The sequence below is a fragment of the Ptychodera flava genome, chromosome 7, assembly GCF_041260155.1.
Source record: "Ptychodera flava strain L36383 chromosome 7, AS_Pfla_20210202, whole genome shotgun sequence".
Lineage (NCBI taxonomy): Eukaryota > Metazoa > Hemichordata > Enteropneusta > Ptychoderidae > Ptychodera > Ptychodera flava.
In genome coordinates this window covers 39,219,787-39,242,074 of record NC_091934.1, presented here as the reverse complement: position 1 = coordinate 39,242,074, position 22,288 = coordinate 39,219,787, and the positions used below count along the sequence as shown (strand labels likewise).

The 22,288-nt window shown below is 37.3% G+C and overlaps 1 protein-coding gene across 3 annotated transcripts in view; it reads left to right on the top strand.

Annotated features, from left to right (window-relative positions):
• Nucleotides 1-19,623, top strand: part of LOC139137512 (pleckstrin homology domain-containing family G member 5-like) — a 66,679-nt gene extending 47,056 nt beyond the window's left edge. For 2 of the 3 annotated variants that reach the window (XM_070705663.1, XM_070705664.1), the window contains 8 exons: nt 8,248-8,358; nt 8,747-8,897; nt 9,471-9,608; nt 10,074-10,190; nt 11,036-11,168; nt 12,160-12,275; nt 12,734-14,013; nt 14,785-19,623. In XM_070705663.1, the coding sequence (XP_070561764.1) occupies nt 8,248-8,358; nt 8,747-8,897; nt 9,471-9,475 (267 nt within the window). In that variant the 3' untranslated portion in view covers nt 9,476-9,608; nt 10,074-10,190; nt 11,036-11,168; ... (1 more) ...; nt 12,734-14,013; nt 14,785-19,623. Of the gene's footprint in view, nt 1-1,500; nt 1,674-8,247; nt 8,359-8,746; nt 8,898-9,470; nt 9,609-10,073; nt 10,191-11,035; nt 11,169-12,159; nt 12,276-12,733; nt 14,014-14,784 lie in introns of those variants that run through there. The other variant, XM_070705665.1, reaches the window with a different exon arrangement.
• Nucleotides 19,624-22,288: the final 2,665 nt, after the last annotated feature.

Genomic DNA, 22,288 nt, shown 5'->3' with positions numbered 1-22,288 from the left:
TTAAGAGATACTAACATATTTCATGGTTAATGCAGATATTTTTTATTATTATCAGTACAAAACATTATCAGTATTATGATCACAAGAGGACAGAAAAATGCATGATTTAACCAAGATCTGTACAAATTGGCCAATTGCCAGTTATTATAAAGTGTTACCAAGTACATGTCATGTAATTATCAGTTGGCGTAAATCGCATGTCAATGAGTCGTACCTCACAGATAGAATCACAATGCCCAGTAACATGAGGTCAGAAAATGACTTGGCTGGTATTTTTGGTCGCTACATCATGCAACAATTTTGTAGACTTACGTTCCTACAATTGGGCACATTGAAGTGAACAAGGTGTTGCAGTTCAGAAGCGACGACCTCAACTTCATGATATGTTGATTCTTTTGTTTATATATAAGTACAAAGTGGAAAGTAGCCTTAAGTCCTTGTCTTTTAACCTGTTCACCCCATTTCCCTGTCTAGAGGTCCAACTTTACCATAGAAAAAAATTGGATTGGTTCAAACCATGGTGATGAAAGGGTTAAGGCAGCATAGATAATGATTGTACTGTGCTGTATAAAACACGCTGATATTTAGATTTGGCAGGTAGACAGAGTTGTTCGTCGTCTAGTGTTATCTAACTCAGGTCATGTAATGCGTCACCAAGGCCAGAGAAAAGCCACAGAGTAGTCAGATATGCTACTTCAGGTGGTCAGCTCACACCGACCCTTATGCTAACACTGTCTGGAGTGTTCTGATATCTGAACCTACATGTAGCTTTGTAGATAATAGAAAACATATATCATCAATTGTGCTACTGCATTATGGAGATCTGTGAGTGATTGCATCAAGAATGTATGAGGGTAGCTGTACTCGGTATGGAATGTTCATTTGAAGGGAGACCTCTTCAGGCCATTCTCTGAAATAGAAAAGATATTAAAATGTTATTTGAATTTAAAGAAACAATATTAGGGAATATGTCAGCTTTGTTGAAGCTTGCTCTTTAATCATCACAAAGTATAGCAAATAGTATCATATACCGCATATGTATGTATGTATGTATATATGTATGTATGTATGTATGTATGTATGTATGTATGTATGTATGTATGTATGTATGTGTCCCTCTGTGTTTATGTATGAATGCACGCATGTGTGTCTGCCTTTTTTTATATACGGTATATGTATCTATGTTTGTATATATATATATATATATATATATATATATATATATATATATATATATATATATATATATATATATATATATATATATATATATATATATTGTTATGTAGGTCATTTCCCCCACACTCATCATGACCTGAGTTCAATTAGTCTAGAACATTCTCAAGGTCACTGCCCTTGATGACCTCACAACCTTGAATTCAATTAGTCATGTTTGGAATGTTCTGGAAAGTTGATTAATTGTGTAAGAGAGATAATTTTAGAACAGTAATTAGCATGTCAATAAAAGTTCTAGATTGTTCTTATATGCCTTTATAAAAGGGACGTGCACAGCTTCCAGTCAGACTTTTGGGATCGTGTCTCTTGTGTGTTACTAAACTCCAGCAGTAGTCATTCTCAAGACTTTTCAAGACCTTCACTGCCAACGCTGGATTTATACTGTGGACTTTATGCATCTTCAAGCCTGCAAGGACTGTTCATTCATCCAACTGACTGTTACAACTCTGAGACTGGAGCTTTGCCGTCCCAGCTGAGATAAGTAGTCTGTACACTTTTAAAGCTTGTATTTTATCCCTGACTTAGCAATTAGTTTTATTTTTGTAATAAATTTGTTTAAACGTAAACTGCTGAGTTCACCCTTTTGTTCGTTTTCTCTGCACGTAACAAAATTGGGGGCTCGTCCGGGAGACGAATATTTTGAGCCGTTTGACAACATTTTGCCTACCTTTTCAAAACTACTGTACACTGTGAACTCAGCCAAATCCAATCATGGCGGAATTTAAACCAGACGAATTTATGGATGACCTTGATCAGGACACATTTAATTCCCTCAGAAAAGACAACCTCATAGCACTGGCAAATTTCCTTAAAGTAGAAGTTAAAAGATCTATGCGCAAGAGGGAAATACAGTACCGTATTGCCAAACATCTAGTTGATTTAGGCCAATTTGAGGAATCCACCCTGAAAGATTATGAGCCCAAGTCTACCTCTGAACTCAGAAAATTAGAATTAGAAATGCAGACAAATTTGGAGATCAAGAAACTAGAATTACAAATGAGAGAAAAAGAATTACAAATGGAAAAAGAGAGACAGGCAGATTTGGAGCTTAAGAAATTGGAATTAGAAAAGGAAATGAAAGAAAAAGAATTGCAAATGGAAGAAAGACAGAAAGAAAAAGAAAGGCAGGAAAGATTAGAAATGGAAGAAAGACAGAGAGAAAAGAATTGCGATTAGAAGAACAGCGATTACAGGTAGAAATAAAACGTTTAGAGCTTGGACAGTCAGGAAAATTCTTCCCTTCGGACAAGTTTGACATCACTAAGCATTTCAGGTTAGTTCCCCTTTCCAAGAAAAGGATGTTGACAAATATTTTCTCCATTTTGAGAAAATTGCTCAGAGTCTGAATTGGCCTAAGGAGTCCTGGTCTATGCTTTTGCAGAGTGCTTTGGTGGGTAAAGCCAGAGAAATTTACATTCAGTTGTCAGTAGAGCAGGCTTCAGATTATGATTCTGTGAAGGAATTAATACTCAAGGGCTATGAGTTGGTGCCTGAAGCTTACCGTCAGAAATTTAGGGATTGTGAGAAGGTGAAGGATCAAATGATGTCAATATGTTGAATTTGCTCGAACAAAAGAACAACTGTTTGATCGTTGGTGTTCTTCGGAAAAGGTCAGTCAGAATTATGACAAATTACGACAACTTGTTTTGATTGAAGAATTTAAGAGGTGCATCCGGAGTGACATCAAGACGTTTATCAATGAACAAAAGGCAGATACATTAGAGGTTGCTGCACGTTTGGCCGATGATTATTCATTGACCCACAAATCTTCATTTCTCAGCAAACCATCCCAGTCCTTTTCATACAGAAACAATGCAGGTAAATTTAACTCCTCCTTTTCATCCAAGAATTTCTCAAAGGAGAGTAGGAAATCAAATGACAGCAGTTCACACAGTTCAAGTAACACTCCCACATCATCAGATCCCAAGTCTCAATCTCCTTCTGACAAACAGTTTGGTACACTTTTTTGTAATTATTATAAGAAAGACGGCCATTTAATGTCAGAGTGTTTCAAATTGAAAAGAAAACGTGAAGGTCAAAGTGATCAAAGTGGATCTAAGCCTACCGGCTTTATTTCTTCATCAACTCAATTAGAGTCTAGTAATGTGTGCAACACATTCTCTGAGGTTAAACCCCTCTCATCCCCAATTTATGAGGTCAAGGTCAATTCTTCTCAAGATAGTATTATGGGTATTTTCGAACCATTTATTCATGATGGTTTATATCACTTTCTAGTGATTTTTCTTCCGCTACCCCTGTCAAAATTTTAAGAGATACCGGGGCTTCCCAGTCTCTTTTGTGGCAGATACCCTGCCGTTTTCTGAAAAGTCATTTTCAGGTTCTAAAGTTCTTATTAAGGGGGTAGATTGTAATGACTACATTCCTGTCCTCTCCATAATGTCTATTTGTCTTCGGACTTTGTTTCTGGACCTGTGACTTTAGGTATTAGGCCTTTTTTGCCTTTTGAAGGGATTCACCTTCTTCTTGGAAACGACCTTGCTGGGGCAAGGTCATTACTAATCCACTTGTGACTGATAATCCTACTTTAGATCAGGATCCAGAGCCAATTGAACAAGAGATACCCGATTATTTCCTTCATGTGCTATTACTCGAGCCATGTCAAAGAAATCTTCCGAGAATCAAAATACTCTCAAAAATAATGTCACAGATGTTGACTTAAATGACACCTTTCTCAGTCAGGTGTTTGACACGGATCATTCCGTTATCCCTCGTGGATTTGAAACTTCCAGTAAAACTTCTGCTGACCAAAGTCAGACATTTTCTAGATCAAATCTCATTGCAGAACAACACAAAGACCCAGATATTTTGTCTTTGTTTGACAGGGTAGATGATGAAGGTAAAACTTCAGATAGCTCTGTTTCCTATTATACAAAATCTGGTATTCTCATGCGTAAATGGAGACCTCCAGATGTTTTGGTTGATGACGATTGGGCTATAAAACATCAAATTGTGGTTCCAAAGCCCTATCGTGCTGAAATATTGTGCCTGGCCCATGAAACGCCCTGGGCTGGTCATTTGGGAGTAAGGAAAACTTATCATAAAATTCTCAGTCACTTTTATTGGCCTAATCTCAGGCAGGATGTAGCACATTTCTGTAAAACTTGTCACACATGTCAAATGGTAGGAAAGCCAAATCAGACCATTCCAAAGGCCCCTTTACAGCCAATTCCTGCATTTCAAGAACCATTTAGTAGGATACTAATAGACTGTGTTGGGCCCCTACCAAAAACAAGATCAGGAAATGAGTACATGTTGACAATTATGTGTACATCAACTCGGTTCCCAGAAGCCATACCACTGAGAAATATAAAGACAAAGACTATAGTGAAAGCTTTAGTCAAATTTTTCACTTTATTTGGCCTCCCTAAATGTGTCCAGTCCGATCAAGGCTCCAACTTTATGTCTGGAATTTTTCAACAAGTAATGGATCAGCTAGGCATTAAACAGTATAGGTCATCCGCCTATCATCCAGAAAGTCAGGGTGCTCTTGAGCGATTTCATCAAACTTTGAAAAACACGATTAGGACCTACTGTTTTGACACAGAGAAGCAGTGGGATGAAGGAATTCATTTTCTGCTCTTTGCTGTTAGAGAGTCAATTCAAGAGTCTCTTGGTTTTAGCCCATTTGAGCTTGTATTTGGACATACAGTCCGTGGCCCACTTAAGCTCGTTAAAGAGAAATTCCTATCAGACGATGATGATTGTCTGAATATTTTGCAATATGTGTCAGATTTTCGTACAAAACTCTCTAAAGCATGTGAATTAGCCAGAGAAAATCTTGAGTCATCTCAGCAGTCAATGAAAACCAAATATGATAAAAGCACCTCAAAACGGAAGTTTGAACCGGGTCAAAAGGTTCTTGTTCTACTTCCGATTCCTGGCAAACCACTCCATGCTCGTTACTTTGGGCCATATCTAATTGATAAGAAATTGAGTGATTTAAATTACATCATAATAACACCTGACAGGCGAAAACAAAAACAGCTATGTCACATAAATATGCTTAAGCCATATTTGGATAGGGATAATCCTACTATAACTCAGCCTGTCAGTGCAGTCAGTTCAAACCATTATGAAGATAGTGATACTGAAACTGACTTGAGTGAAAATACTCTAAACTCAAAGCTGGGCTCGGTCAAGCTTCAGAACTCAGAAATCCTGGAGAAGCTGGAGTCTACAAAGTTGGCACACCTCCAGCCAGAACAACAACAACAGGTGAAAGAACTGCTCCATGAATATAAACACCTGTTTCAAGATGTTCCAACGAGGACAAACGTCATCTATCACGACGTTGATGTTGGGGACAGTAAGCCTGTAAAACAACATCCATACAGACTGAATCCAACAAAAGCGAAATATCTCCAGGAAGAAGTCAAATACCTGCTGGACAATGACTTTATTGAACCCAGTAAAAGTAACTGGAGTTCGCCGTGCATACTTGTTCCCAAATCAGATCACAGTTATCGTATGTGCACGGACTTTAGGAAGGCAACACTTTAACAAAGACAGACACTTTCCCAATCCCGAGGATTGATGACTGCATCGACCGAGTGGGAAAAGCCAAGTATGTGACGAAATTTGACCTACTGAAGGGATTTTGGCAAGTCCCTCTGACGGATCGTGCTCGTGAAATATCCGCCTTTGTTACACCAGACGGATTGTTCCAGTACAAGGTGATGCCATTCGGAATGAAGAACTCTCCGGCAACGTTCCAACGGATGATCAACGACGTCATATCCGGGCTAGACGGGTGTGCAGCTTACGTTGACGACGTCGTCCTGTATACTGACACCTGGGAGGAACACATCAAGCTCATGCGGAAGTTCTTTGAGAGACTGAGCAAAGCAATGTTGACTGTCAACCTTGCCAAATCTGAGTTTGGTTGGGCGAGGGTGACTTACCTCGGACATACTGTAGGACAGGGTGAGGTAAAACCTGTTGATGCCAAAATCAGTGCCATTTCAAGTTTTCCCATACCAAACTGCAAACGACAACTGATGCGCTTTCTCGGTATGGCTGGTTACTACAGAAAATTCTGTCCAAATTTCTCCACAATTACTGAGCCTTTGACTAACTTACTTAAAAAGAAAGTAAAGTTTGTTTGGTCAGAGCAATGCCAACAGGCATTTGATACACTTAAAGCCATACTGCAAAGTGCCCCAGTGTTGTCTGCACCAGATTTCACTTTGCCATTCAAATTAGCTGTAGATGCTAGTGATACGGCTGCTGGTGCTGTTTTATTGCAAGAGGATAGTCATGGTGTAGATCATCCTGTTTGCTATTTTTCACGCCAAATTTAACAAATCCCAGAGAAACTACTCTACAATTGAAAAAGAGTGTTTATCTTTGATATTAGCTTTACAGCATTTTGAAGTTTATGTTACTTCTTCAAATCAGCCAATAGTGGTTTATATTGATCACAACCCTCTTGTTTTTCTGCAGAAATTTAAAGGCAAAAATCAGAGATTGCTAAGATGGAGTTTAATGTTACAGGAGTTTAATCTTGATATTAGACATATCAAAGGCAGAGACAATTTAATTGCAGACTGTCTCTCTCGTATTTAGAGTTTATTGTTGTTCACACTTTTAAGATTACATTTGTAAAGAAAGATTTTCTTTGAAAAATTTCTTTTTTGAAGAGGGGGTGTGTTATGTAGGTCATTTTCCCCACACTCATCATGACCTGAGTTCAATTAGTCTAGAACATTCTCAAGGTCACTGCCCTTGATGACCTCACAACCTTGAATTCAATTAGTCATGTTTGGAATGTTCTGGAAAGTTGATTAGTTGTGTAAGAGAGATAATTTTAGAACAGTAATTAGCATGTCAATAAAAGTTCTAGATTGTTCTTATATGCCTTTATAAAAGGGACGTGCACAGCTTCCAGTCAGACTTTTGGATCGTGTCTCTTGTGTGTTACTAAACTCCAGCAGTAGTCATTCTCAAGACTTTTCAAGACCTTCACTGCCAACGCTGGATTTATACTGTGGACTTTATGCATCTTCAAGCCTGCAAGGACTGTTCATTCATCCAACTGACTGTTACAACTCTGAGACTGGAGCTTTGCCGTCCCAGCTGAGATAAGTAGTCTGTACACTTTTAAAGCTTGTATTTTATCCCTGACTTAGCAATTAGTTTTATTTTTGTAATAAATTTTGTTTAAACGTAAACTGCTGAGTTCACCCTTTTGTTCGTTTTTCTCTGCACGTAACAAAATTGGGAATGTTGTCAAACGGCTCAAAATATTCGTCTCCCGGACGAGCCCCCAATTTTGTTACGTGCAGAGAAAAACGAACAAAAGGGTGAACTCAGCAGTTTACGTTTAAACAAAATTTATTACAAAAATAAAACTAATTGCTAAGTCAGGGATAAAATACAAGCTTTAAAAGTGTACAGACTACTTATCTCAGCTGGGACGGCAAAGCTCCAGTCTCAGAGTTGTAACAGTCAGTTGGATGAATGAACAGTCCTTGCAGGCTTGAAGATGCATAAAGTCCACAGTATAAATCCAGCGTTGGCAGTGAAGGTCTTGAAAAGTCTTGAGAATGACTACTGCTGGAGTTTAGTAACACACAAGAGACACGATCCCAAAGTCTGACTGGAAGCTGTGCACGTCCCTTTTATAAAGGCATATAAGAACAATCTAGAACTTTTATTGACATGCTAATTACTGTTCTAAAATTATCTCTCTTACACAACTAATCAACTTTCCAGAACATTCCAAACATGACTAATTGAATTCAAGGTTGTGAGGTCATCAAGGGCAGTGACCTTGAGAATGTTCTAGACTAATTGAACTCAGGTCATGATGAGTGTGGGGAAATGACCTACATAACAATATATATATACATGTATATGTGTGTGTGTGTGTGTGTGTGTATGTTATATTTGTGTATCTACATATACAGCTAGTGGTGTGTCTAGACCACTTTATATGTGTGTACAAGTTCTAGAAGTACAGCATTCACTTTACACTTGTTTCATCTTCAGTTTGAGGAGAGATTTGGTGCTTACGTGAAGTACTGCATAGAAGAGTACTCCTGTGTTACTTACATGAAGGCACAGATGAAAGAAAATGAGCTTTTTAAAGTCTATGTTGAGGTAAGACAACCTAACAAATCCGGTCTAACAAAATACTTTTTAAATGATCGTTTGCTTACATCTCTTCCAATCAGATATCGTGCCATTTTCTGTGCCTAACAAAACCTGGTGTGCAACACTGTCCCTTGCATGCCTAACTGAACAACATATCTCAAAGAGCTACTACAACTGAACCAGACATAAGGCCATTGCTTTTGCTTATTAGTAAACCTCGCCTAACTAAACTGTGTCAGAGCATCGTTGTCGCCTAACTCAACCTTATACTGGGCCATTAGTTACTCAGAAAGTGAGCACCCAGATCATCCTCTTTCCCTGATGAAAATATCCAAATGGTAAAACCAGTGTCCATTTACAAATCAACAAGGCATTCTTTCTTTTCTGTTGACAGTGGTGTGAGAACCAGAAGCAATGCAACCGACTTAAACTTGGAGATTTGCTGGTTGGTCCAATGCAGAGACTGACCAAAGTATCCGTTACTCCTCAAAGCAGTAGCTGCCAAAACAGAACCATCACAAGCCAAGGATGTTTTATCCACTGCTGTATGTATTCAGATAAATTTTGTCAAGAATTCATTTCTCAATTCTAATTTGTATGTCACCAAAGAGTTGATTCTTGCCAGAACGCCAACACAATAATCATAGCTAGGGTACAAGTCAGTGATAGACAACTTGTGTTGAAATATCCACCACAGATTCCTCTTCACCATAAAGTTTCAGGATAGCTGTATTTGCCCCTGTTTTGTGATTTGACGTATGTACATGGAGATGGAAGATTAACCTGTCCTCCCCATGGCCATATAAACAGGTCTAGAATCACCATTGATAACAATGGGTTTAGGCCAAACCATGGTGATAACAGGGGTTACTCTGTGATAATTAGTGGCATTAGTTCAAAACTTGCTGAAGACCATGTATACATGTATGTAGCTGCAACGACGTCATCCGAGACACAATATTAACCAACTATGTTGAAGTTGGCAATTGTTCATAATTAAGTTTATTATAACTTTAAGCACATAACTTCATCTTTTAGCAAAATCTGTATTATTTTCTATGAGAGTTCTACATCTCTGAGGATGACATGGTTGAACCAATTTTGATTTATTCTTCCAGATTAAAGATGTTGAAAAGTTCATCTTCAAAATAAACCGAGCTCTCAGGTTGAGGCACGAGAGGAAGAAACTTGAAGCCATTCAGAGCAGAATTGAAAATTATGATGTCATAGAATCAACCAATGAGGAATTGAGTAAGGTGAGTCATGTGATCTCTCTGAATCAATCAGATTACTGCTGCTATTTACGCTTCATGTTTGATAGCTTTACTCCAGTTCTGTGTAGTGTCTATTATGTATTCAGATGTTTGTTATATCATGATCTGAGATATCGATATGACATCTGAGATTCTAGGTGAAGAGTGTCATAATTGATTATCTTTTGTTCATATGAGTGTGATATTGGCCAGTTTGGTCCAAAACTCACTAAGGTATTGCTGTCCCATCTCGTTAAAGGAAATATTCAAAAAGAAGCTGATGAGGGTATTTTCATTGCAATTACTACAAGATGCTGTTGGATGGCCTTATCCACGTATTATTCCTTTCCAAAAATAAGTTAATTGCCATCTGCAGTAGCACTTGTCAGTATTTGAAAGTTAATACGCCATTTATCCACAGTAAGTGTAATAGGTTTGAATCGATCTCATTATCATGTTTGATTTCAGTTGGTGGATGAGTATGTCCATTTTAATCTGTGCTCAGCAATGCCAGGTGTCAGTCCAACTGAACAAAGATTACTACTTCTAGACGGACCTATCAGACTTAAAGACCAAGAAGGCAAGGTAGGAACCAGTTTAAACCCTTTCATCAAGTTTTCCAATGGTGTAACAAGACAAGTGCATTAGGAAGTAGGGATGAAAGCATTAGGTTTGCTGTGAATCTCGTATAGCAGAATGAGAGCTCTTTGAGTATATTGTAAAAAGTGTTCAAAGGAGGTTTTTGAAATGTTTTTGAACTTGAAAATGTGTTGTGTCCAGTGATTAGTTTGTTTTGAGATACTGGTTAAATTAAGATGAAGTAACGTGTCTGTCCTAATGTAACAAGTGACTGCCCGTACTGCCTGTAACAGCAACAGAATGGCTATCCATAACGTGAACCATCTTGTTTAGTTTGTAATCCTGTTAGTGCAGTAATTTTTTCCCACCACAATTTTAGCACAACAATTTGCAATTTTGAGGATTTTTTCTGTCACATTTTTGATACTTTTGGACCAAATTGACATCATTTTTCATTGGCTACAGTTTTGGATGAAAATCTTGTGAAAAATCTGAAAAAAATAACTTGGTTATATTTTACAAAAGCAACAAAAATTAACTTTTGCAGTCAAAGAGTTAACATGTACATGTACCACATCACCTAGAATTCAGGTTATGGAAATAGCTGTCTAACTTAATTGTTGAAAACGTATCAAAATGTCAGCACTGAATGCTGATTTGTTTTGCAATCTAAGGTCAGCAGTTATGCTGGCCATCTGCCCAAAACACATCTAAAAATAACCAAGTGCACCTTTTCTAAGTAGCAAATGTTATTAAATCATGATCATTGCAATATGTGATAGAGGCATACGCTTAAAAGTCTAGTTTTTGTAACCTTCCACAAGTTGAATATAACTGTACTTTATTTGCAGGTTGATGTATTTGCATTCCTGTTCACTGACATGCTACTCATCACCAAACACACCAAGAAAGGTGACAAGATGAAAATTGTAAAGCCGGCCATGAGAATCGACAGAATTGTTACCAGGGAGCTCAAAGATGGCAGTAAGTTAACAGCTTAATTCAGTGTCCATCAAACTAAGCCCTGCAGGTGGTTTTTGTAGCTCCATCAGCTTTAACTTTTGATGCATTTTAAAAAATATTGTTAGTAATTTTCAAAAAACAATTGCTTCTTTCACTGCCAAAATCATGTCAAAATACCCTCTATTGAATTTTAAACACATTCTGTGTATTATCATTGAAATGTGAATTCTAATCCAGACTAGAATTCATTTGTCAACAATAACTTTGCATGCATCTTAGACAAGACTAATACTTTATATTTTAATATACTTTCATAAGTATTAGAAGAAAACGTCTGTTTTCCTAGCCAAAATAAAATGCCATCAAAAGTTACAACTGTTGAGTGTCCCTTTAAAACTGGCGTTAAAACTGGCTGTTCAGTCAAAAAAGTTGGTACATTGATTCTATAGCCATCATGCGATCCCATCTGTATTGTCCAATTTAGTACGGTTACCAACATTCAGACAGTGTATCTATAAAAAGAGAAAGTTTGCGGGGCAGTTGACCTCAAAGTGACTGTTTTCATAACCACATCAAAGATGTCAGGCTGTCATGAAATTCATATTCTGTGTTCCAGTGATGTGCAGAAAATAAAACAAATTTCTTTAAACTGCCCAACTTGGATCATCGGCACATGATGTGCATCTTGTCAAGTTCTTATAAAACTCAAATGCCCCATCTCCTTATTCAATGATAAGTGCTAAGAATATCACATCAGGTATTAAATATGCTATGTTGTGTTTTGTACACACTGTCAACTATTTTTGATCTATGGACAACTTTTTTCACCCAGTCTGATATAGAATGAGTAATCATAATGAAGTAATGATAATGATACTATTAATAAAGAGATCAGAAATCAAATTTCAAAACTTCACATTGTACATCTGGTATATGTGTCTCTGTGCAACTGCATCAGTAGAATGAACTAATGAAAAGCTGTGATGCAAACATGTTTGTTTTCTTTTGAAAGGTGGCTTCTCATTGGTGTACTTAGATGACTATGGTCTGGCTCTGTGGGCCTATTCATTACAAGTTGCTGGTACTGGTCAAACCAGAGTTTGGCTGCAAAACATTTACAAAGCAAAGGTAATGTATGAATGAGTGAAAAAAAGTTTGTTGTCTTCTCTGTAGTAGTTTAGTTAGTCTGTCAAGTACTATCTCAAACATGAACTGCGACCAAAAATTCACTGTTGGATATCTATTCTCCAATAAGACCTTAATGGAAGCAAACATATTGTAATATTCAGTTCAGTTGACTCTAGTAATAATACCGTTCACGTGGAAGAAACAGAGGTGTTTTGAAAGAATGTCGATTGGATGGTGTCATGTTCAAATTGTGTACAGCCAAGGAAACCCTAGCAGGCTCCGTGTTCTGTGTATGGATTCAACTGCACAAGTACATGTAAAAACATTGAGTTTAGAGCATACTTTGGTGATGAGTGGACAAAGAGCATTCTCTGTGACTTAGCCAAGGGCACTTTTGCAAACTCTCTTTTGGGAACACTTTGAAAAAAAAGTCTTGGTTTTGTGTTCTTCATTTCCAGCATTTATACAGAGAAGCTGTTAAGCGGCAAAGAATGAGCAATGCACTGCGCTTGACGTCCGAAAGCAATGAGGGTGGTGAAGATGATCATGCTAAAATCAACGTCAAGCAGGCGCCCAAAATGAAAGTACCCGAAGTGCGCATCAGCAGACGGCGCAGCACTGACTCTGCGGCCAGTGCCGATTCACCGAGGGTTCATTTCAGACGTCATAGTAGTGACAAATCAAATCACCTGGATGTCAGTGATGAGATCCCTGAGCATAATGGTGTAACTTATCGCAGAGATAGTAATCAAGGTTTAATTCAACGAAGAACTCCTGTGCAACTGAGCCTGAAGTCACGGCCGGCTTCAATCCACGTTCCACTGCCTGCTTCTACGGACTCCAGCCTGCCATCCAGCACAGAAAACAGCCCTAGACTTTCTGCAAAGGGCTCTTCAGTTCTGTCAAATATGCAAGGACTTCTCAAACTGAATCGATCGGTGTCGGATCGTACAGCACCGAAAGATGCAGCAGAAACAAAACGCTCAAGGAAATCGTTGATTAGGAAGAGGATGTCATGGGGACCGGGTACCAGAGGGGCGGAAAGCCTTGTGGAGGAATCGCAAAGTTACAAACAATCAGAGGAGGTGAAATCAATGTCCAGGATTCTAGAACATAAGGCTGCCTCTATGATGGATATTTCTAAGCTTGATAGTTCAGATAGTACAGTTAATCAGGAAAATACCTTGAGTCGCCCTGTCAGTATGGAGTCCCTACCACATGACAGAATAGAAACATGGACGCAGGAACTTTCAAGACCCAAATCTTCGTCACCAAGGCTTTACACATCAGAAAACAGCATCTTAGAACAAAACGAAAACTCGATAAACAGCTTAGAACTGAACTCGACTCCAAGGAAGTATGCATCCGAAACAGCAATACCGGATAAAGTTGACAGTTCGGTCACTCTGACCAGGGAGTACCAAAGCTCACATGATTTAATATCTGAAGCAGATGACGCTGGGGAGGACAAACCAGGTTATGAGAGGTCAGGTGACAAGTCATGTGATCACGAAGCTGAATCAAGGAGTGATAACTCCTCCACCAGTAATTCACTGCCCACGTCGCCAGACGACACTCCCATTGGATATTTGTGTGTGGACGAGGGGATGAAAGACGGAATCAAGTCAGTGAAAGTCAAAGGAAAATATGGCAATAAGGGGAGCAAACGGAAGATGAAACATTCTGATATCGTCCGCTTGCGGAAAAGTCTCATCCTTACAGCTACTACAACAGCATCGTAAGTTACCAGTACATTGACGTGTCACTATAATGTATAATAAGTATCCCCTCCAATAATGAGAAATACTCCCTGAAGCCCTGTCCGTTTCTCAGCTTTTTCTGAGGAATATAATGTTTTTAATTTACATTAATTTACATTAACCCGAATCCAGGGAGGAAATCTTGCTAAATGTTGTAGTCAGAGAATTTATAAACAATCAGTGGTTAGTACTTTGGAGGAAAAACCATGCCCACTGTGAAGATTGCCAATCAATTGCTCCTCTGAACTGAAATCTTTGATTGGGGTGAAGGTAGAAATCTGATGGAGCATTTCCTGTCTGTTCACAGATGTAAAAAGTATTTCGTATCCACTTAGTAAAGATCTATTGGAATTTCCTGTCCACAGAAAAATAAAAATGTTACCAGAATTTCCTGTCTATTCAAAGTTGTGAATTTCCTGTGTAGTCAGAACCACTTCTTACCCAAGGATATATTCATCATGATAGACATTTCTCCCATTGCTCAGTGTTCACCACAGCTTAGAGAAACAGAGTGGCAGCCAATTTACATAACAATAGCTATTAACATATGAATATATTGCTCCAAAACACAGGGGTAGCCCACCCCTAAAAATCCCCTTGTGGAGAACGCTGTTACTGTACACATCAAACCAATCTAATGATTCTTACCAGTAACTTCATGTCGAGTTGGGGTTGCTCACTAGCACTCTACAGCAACAAAAGAACATTATTCTGTTCTTCTAATTCTTGACATGGTCTTTCCTTTGTAGGGAAGTTTGACATAACCTGGAATTGAAGATTGACAGACAAGCTATGCTTGGACTACAGTCAACAGCAGATATTGTCGGCACAGACTTCTACAGAAGTAGATTGAAAACTGGTAATTCTTAAAATTAGGAAAGTTCACAAAATATCTTTACACGTTGGACTTTGACGATCATTAACTTGCAGCCAAGAGAAATAAGGCACGTTGAATTCTGTTGGTCAAGTATTCTGCTTGCTAATTGGGGCAAAATTTAAGTTGGCCAATCAGAATCGTCGTTACATTTCAAACATATCATAACAGACAGCATCTGATTGGTTGGCAGACAATCTTCAGTTTTCACTTTTTTCAATCATCCTAGGTATCCAAGTGAATCAATCATGTTCATGTGACTTGATATATTCTTCAGAAAGCTCACTTGCCATTGGCTGTTACATTCCTGGTAATGGGATCTTGCACCAATGGCATTTGTTGGTTCATAGCATTCATTTCGTAAGACTGCCAATTATGCTTTGTTTCAATTTTCAGCTTTATTGACTGTTTATATTCTGTTGTTTATGTGAAAAAGTCAATTGTTTATGCAATTATTTGTATCGCACTGAAGATCTCAGTACCATTTAAGTACTTATGACTTTAAAATACCTGCAAGTGTGTCTTTGAATTAATTTATTTGATAATATTACGTTTGCACATTTGTTTGGTGATCATCATGTTTTGCTTAAAATGTTTCAAGGGCAAGCTCATTGAATTCTTTTGTTTTTATCAATTCTTTTTGTTCATATGTACAAGAGATTTGAATTTTTTAACGTCACAGAAAATTTGTAGATATGATTTGTGAAAATTGTAGCAAATAGTAATTGAATTGGAAAGTATACACACTAACACACATTGTTGTGTACACATTACTGCATACATACCTTGACACATACTCGGTATAGAGCACTCAACATTCATATTTCTGTATACCTAAAATGTACACCAGTGTATGCACAGATACATATTCATAGATCTATATATACATACATTCACATCTACATATGTACGTACATGCATGCATACATACATACATACATACATACATACATACATACATACATACATACATACATACATACATACATGCATGCATGCAGGTAGGCAGACATACATATAGACGCCTCTATACATTAAAGCTCCGTAAGCTGTATCTTTTGGCTATTTTTTCAGAACTTTTGTTTTGTGGTTTCCCTACACTTTCTGCATTGAATGCCTGAACTGTTATTTAATGCCAAGTATTTAGCAAATCAACACAACCTATATGAGTACAATCTCCATTGTTATTGTTGAAAATTGGTTTCAAGTCTGGACTAGAATTCATTTGTAAACAATAAACAATGATCACTACATACATACAAGCTGTGTTGACAAAAAGAATACTCAAAATTTCAGCATGACTAATGGATTAGGGTCAGACACGGTAGTTGATATACAGAAGCAGAATACTGAAAAACTTGCCACAAGTTACAGCTCATGTCCCTTTAATGCATGGGTGCATACAGACTTACAGAGAGCAGCCATTCATAGATTTGTAGATATGTCTACAACAAGTACACACACAAATGTATTGATCTGTATGTGATGCAACAAGAAGAAGTAACAAGCATAAAGACAAAGAAATGCTTACAGGTTGTTGCATTCAACATTATCGGCAAAAACTGTGACCTCAGGAAATATGCTGAAGATACTCTCTTTCAGTTTAGTCATTTATGGGGTGATCCGTCAGCTGACTTGGTGGAACCAGTCTCACAAATAGCTTGCCGTTTTGCCTATGCATATGCATTGAAAAGTATCTAATACAAATCATACAGACAGCGTTTTGGATCTAGCTATGGTGCAGCATTTGATTGTGTCCCCCCCCCCCAACATGTCCTGACCTTTTTTAAACGGTCATAAATAACCAGATAATTAGGGGTTTAGGCCTTAAATGAGGAAAAAATGATACACCTCAAACATGTAAGATTCAAATTTTTGCTCGTACTCAAGAAAAGTCCTATTTCCTATCTTATTCTGGGATAAACACATCAGGAATTACCATGCAAAGTTTTTAATAAGAAAAGTAAATTACATTGAATTACTGTGTATTTGAAATTCAAAATGGCGGCCATTCTGTGTGTTCATTCTGTGTGTGAAATTCAATTTTTGATTTCCACAAAACAGCGATTTTGCTGTGCAGTAGATTTGCAATGGTGTGTTCTATAGTTTCTCCATATTGCAAATGTAGCGTAGTAGACATGAAAATTCCTCTTCATCAGATATCCATTTGAGTTTGCACACCACCCGCAGTTTTAAATCATACAAAGAGCATAACTTGGCTAAACACTTGTCACTAAATTTGCCTGCAAGCCAGGGACATCTTAGCTTAACATACAAGACCAAAGTACAGTGTAAGAAACGTGCATCGAAGCATTTTTAAGAGCCAAACTTTTGACCATACTGTAATGTTTTTGAATGAATGAAATATTTACTAGACTAACCAAAGAAAATTCAAATACTAGTTCTAATCTTTTTGTTGACTCAGATGGGGCTGTTTTTGAAATGAAACTATCAAAGGGTCATCTGGCATGTTTCTTTGTTGATATCGATTTGAAATTTGAAAAGATAACCATAAAAACAATCACCTTGAACTTTACCAAACAATCATGAAAAATAATCTTATCAGTGAACTTTATTACACAAACAAGATATTCCTAGCTTTCAGAATTATTACCAACCAATAAATCAGCTATTCTGTAAACTTTATCATTACATAGATGCAAAAAAATCTGTATATATCCCAAAATCAGGAATTCTGCGACTATTTACCTAATCACCCGCACGTCTATGCATTCCAACACCAAAATTTTAATATTGAAAATGTTATATGTTAAGATGAAGTGAACGCTTAGCATAGAAAAAAGCCTGAGGATATGTACAAGACGTACATTGGGCTCTCACTGTTTCTGTAGGCTAATATCCTCAAAACGCCAGAACACCGAAATATTTATATTTTGTATAATTGAATACCAAATGTATTCTCAACTTCTAACATGCTGTAGCATATTGCAATCTACATGTGTACTTAACTTTGTATATATTTGCTGTTGTTTTGCTATTCAATGATATTTAGAAACCAACATCAGTGGCACTTTGCAGTCATTGATTTGCTTGTCTACGTTTCATTAGGGCAGTGCAAACTCGTTTCACCATTGACCCACCATTTTTTTTTGGGCCCTGCTGTGCTTGACTTTCAAAAAGTAGAGGCATTGTAAGGATTCCACTGACACATTGCTATTAAATTTAAACTTCTAGCAGAGACTACACTTTTATATAACAAGCAAACTAGCAATATTACTATGTATACCCACCTCAGCTGCCAAGATTCGTAGTTGGACAGCGCCCTCTTGTGATGAGAAACTAACACTGTGCATAGAAGACAGTTCCTCCCTACAGCTGGCAAGGAGTTGGTAACTGTACATGACTGTCATTCCAAGTTCTTAGTTCTTTTTCCTTAAAGAGCACATTTGGCAATAACAATTCTTAAACTGAAACTTTTCTGGTATGTCTGGTCAGATTACTTTGAACAATTGTCACATGACTGATCACACCATGTTTCTTCAAAACGATAAAAATCCAGTTATCAAACGTCCATAAATTATTAGTACACATTGGAACACAACAACCATTTCCTTTCATACTGTTATACCTGATATACATGCATTTAACCGTAGACAGCATAAAGAATACACACTGTTAACATTAGAGGAAGGACTCAATTTTGTGTATGGAAGATGCAGTCATTGATATTTTTTTTGGAGATTTTGTCACTTTTTTTTCTCAAAAACCATGTTTGCATGATACAACAACTGATAGTTGTAACAACTGGCAATCCAACATGCATTTCATGACAGTGATTCAGCTCTGCAGATTCATAAAAATCAAGAAAGGAGCAGAGTCTCATATGAAAGTCATAGGGTTCTTTGATATGATGTAATTTTCTCAGCTGTATAAGTCACCATACCATTAGCAATAATGTAAAATATAGGTGATACAAGTCAATTTTTTTTAGAGATATGTGCACGATATTATTCATCTTGACTGTTGAGCAGAGATGAAAGAGTGATATGATAACACAAACTTGTAACTTTTTATGTGTTGTAAATGGAAATAACATTCTCTTGTGATCGTGCGTAATTTAAATCATTGCTTTTACCCTTTGAACTGTGACCCCCTGCTGACCTTTGATATGGTCAGATTACAGCCAGACAGGGTTCACTGAGTTGAAAAAATGTGAGATCTTTCTTTCCATTTGTTTTTTAGACTGAACTGACTTGCAGAATGAAATATGGTCATAAATTGCAATTGTTATGCCTCGATCAGTAAAGACTGCCCTCACAGTTCAGTTTTCTACACTGTTCTACACAATCACTGCAAAAGTGTCAATACAGGAAAAAGTTGTCTTTCAGTTGAAGCTCAAGTATTATCAAACAATGAAAGTACACAATTTGGCAGCGCTACTTATAAAAATCCATAATTTCGAACCGTGTGCAGGTAACAGTTTAATAACCTAAACGTTGTAAATAATTATGTGATAAATTTGGTCAATGAAAATTTGCAATACTCTGAACAGAATAAAAATTCATAAGTTAATAATGGATCATGTAAATATACTATCATATTTATGCACAAGTATTTTGAGGACATTTTTTGAGTTTGTTTATATATATATTTGAAAGTGATGGACATATCATTGTTTTGTCTTTGCTATTGTGGGTGAAATGTTCCAGTATTTTATTCACATTGAATAAAGAGTGTACTTTTTGAATAAAAACTGACTGCAGTCTGTCTTTCAGAGTGACGTTTAAAGGTGCCAGGCAAGCAGTTGTAACTTTTGATGATTTTTTTGCTACTTTTTTGTAATATCAACTTAAGTTTCTGTGTGTGGTCCCCAAAGCAAAAGATACACAGTATCCATATCGTCAACTCAGCCTTTACATTTGTTGAATGCATTGCTATTGTTGGCATGCGTCAAATGTTCAATAATGCATTCTACATCTGTAGACGTTGTGTTGGCAAGCTAAGCAGTGTTTGAACATGCTTTCAAGAGTATAACCTGCAGTGGACATACAAAACTAAAAATGGTTTTAAAAATCATCAAAAAGTTACGGCTACTGCTGATATGTATGTGCGCGTGTGTGTGCATGACAGATTTGACAAAACATGCCATTTCTGAACTCCCGTTGGCAAAGGGTTTGAGTAATGGACAATATAAACTTGGGCATAAAGCTTGCACGTTCATAAAATGTTTATCAAAGGAAAGTTTAGAGACAGAGAGACACACAATGAGGGACAAAGATAGAGGTGGAAGGTCAGAGTGTGGTGGTTGAACTTTCATTAAATACTGGTTTTACGACTTATCCGGACACCAAACTTGCTAATTACCCAGCAACTTCGCTGATGATATTGAGACTTTGATCAGTAATTACCAAAGCACTTTGGTAATTCACCTCAAACTTGATACTTGATCTGGCTGCAGTAACTCCATGGGTGGCAAAGTGTAAACACAGACGCTGACAGCCACAGTGCATACAGTGATAGCATAAACCAATTTGAGACATGAGTTTGCACTCAAAGTATTCAACAGTGTACCCATACAAAAATTGCTGAACAAAGTGATGAAAATGGCACAGGACAAATACAACTTGCAATGCAGTAAACCTGCCCACTGCACCAAAATATTTCTGTAACTTCAATGCTTCAATGGACATCATATCTGATTGAACAGTCTTACTTCAATACTTTTCCACTCAATTTGTGCTGATTTAGGCACAATTATTGAACACCACTCAAACTTTCAATCACTTTCCTAAATCAAGTTATACCTGCAGAAATTGTAAAGGAAGCTAAAATACAGAAAAGATTTTCAATCTCTCTATCTCCATGAACTGGCATTCCTCGATCACATTTATGCTGATAGACAACCATTGCCAAAAGGCAGCAAAACTCCGCAACGATTTCGAGCTAAACTGACACAGTATTTCACATCCCTGCATCAAATAAAATTGAAAACACAATCCCATCAGTGACATTTGGTAAAATTTTCCCATGAATCATATCTTAAAATTTAAAAAAAGTGAAACAAAGACGTCTTGTACTTTGCCGATCAACAGCACAGTGTGAACTGTGGAGTGGCATCTGCATTGCCTGCACATAAAAGCAACTCAGCGTACCTCAGTATTATATGGTCTGCATCTTATGAAAACAACAACTGGCAGTGAAAGTTGTAATAGTCACCGGTAAAAACTCTTCAAAGATGAAAGTATAATTGTTTCAAACGAATGAAACTGCAGGTTTTAGAGAAGGAAAACCAATGGGGGATGCGCGGAGTGGGACTATTCTATTTAGGTGACGGATTATAAATAAACTGGATATAAACGTAGGATTTCCTCACAATGCTGTAATAGGAATTCCAATGTCCCCTTGTTTTACATTTTGTAACATAAGTAATAGTTTTGCTGCTCTGAAAAGTAATTAAACAAACTCTAACGACCCATTATACTCTTCTAACCTCTCCGTAGTTGAGTTTTACATGTAACACTGATGAACAGCACACATGTACATATGTTGGTTTTACTGAGGAATGCTGTTCAGTGGAATGTCAACCCCTGGTCACAAATTAGTTTATGGCACTAGTATGATACTTATCAGTGACTTTGTATACACATTGTTTACCCCATGGCGCACTCATGCAGCCAGATCAAGTATCAAGTTTGAGGTGAATTACCAAAGTGCTTGGTAATTACCGATCAAAGTCTCAATATCATCAGCGAAGTTGCTGGGTAATTAGCAAGTTTGGTGTCCGGATAAGTCGTATAAACCACTGTAAATACCATTAATTTCTATCTGTGCGTTCATGTGTCTAACTGATATTCTACACTAAATATGATTGGAACTAATTTTGGATGATTGGATAGTGAAGGAATGTTTGTTCAATATGCAAATATATGCTCATCTGCTTTTCTAAGTCATACAGTTGTTTTATGAGTAATTTGTTATATTGCAACATTCAGCTATAGGGCACCAAACACTTTTGAGAGAGTTGAACAATATGAAGACCCAATTATCCCAAATTTGTTCCAATGGTGTTACTAGATAAGAATGCAATCGATACTTTATATACAGGGATATAGCCAACCAAACTGGGGGTGGGGGGATGGATAGAACCTAGCTTTGCTGGGATCTGACTTTACTGTGTAGAAAATTCAATGAAACATAACTATGGCAATAGTGAAAGACATGCAGCAACTTCAATTCTCATGAGCTAATTAGTAATTTGCAGATTTAATGATACTTGCTATCAATAGTGAAAACACTAATTTTGATGAAAATTGGTACATGGATAATAACTCAGTTCTTGTCCGGGTCCAGGTTACCCAGACTGTACTTGGGATTCCCTGCTGGCTTCCCTCAATATTAGGGCGCCACCAAGAAAGCTT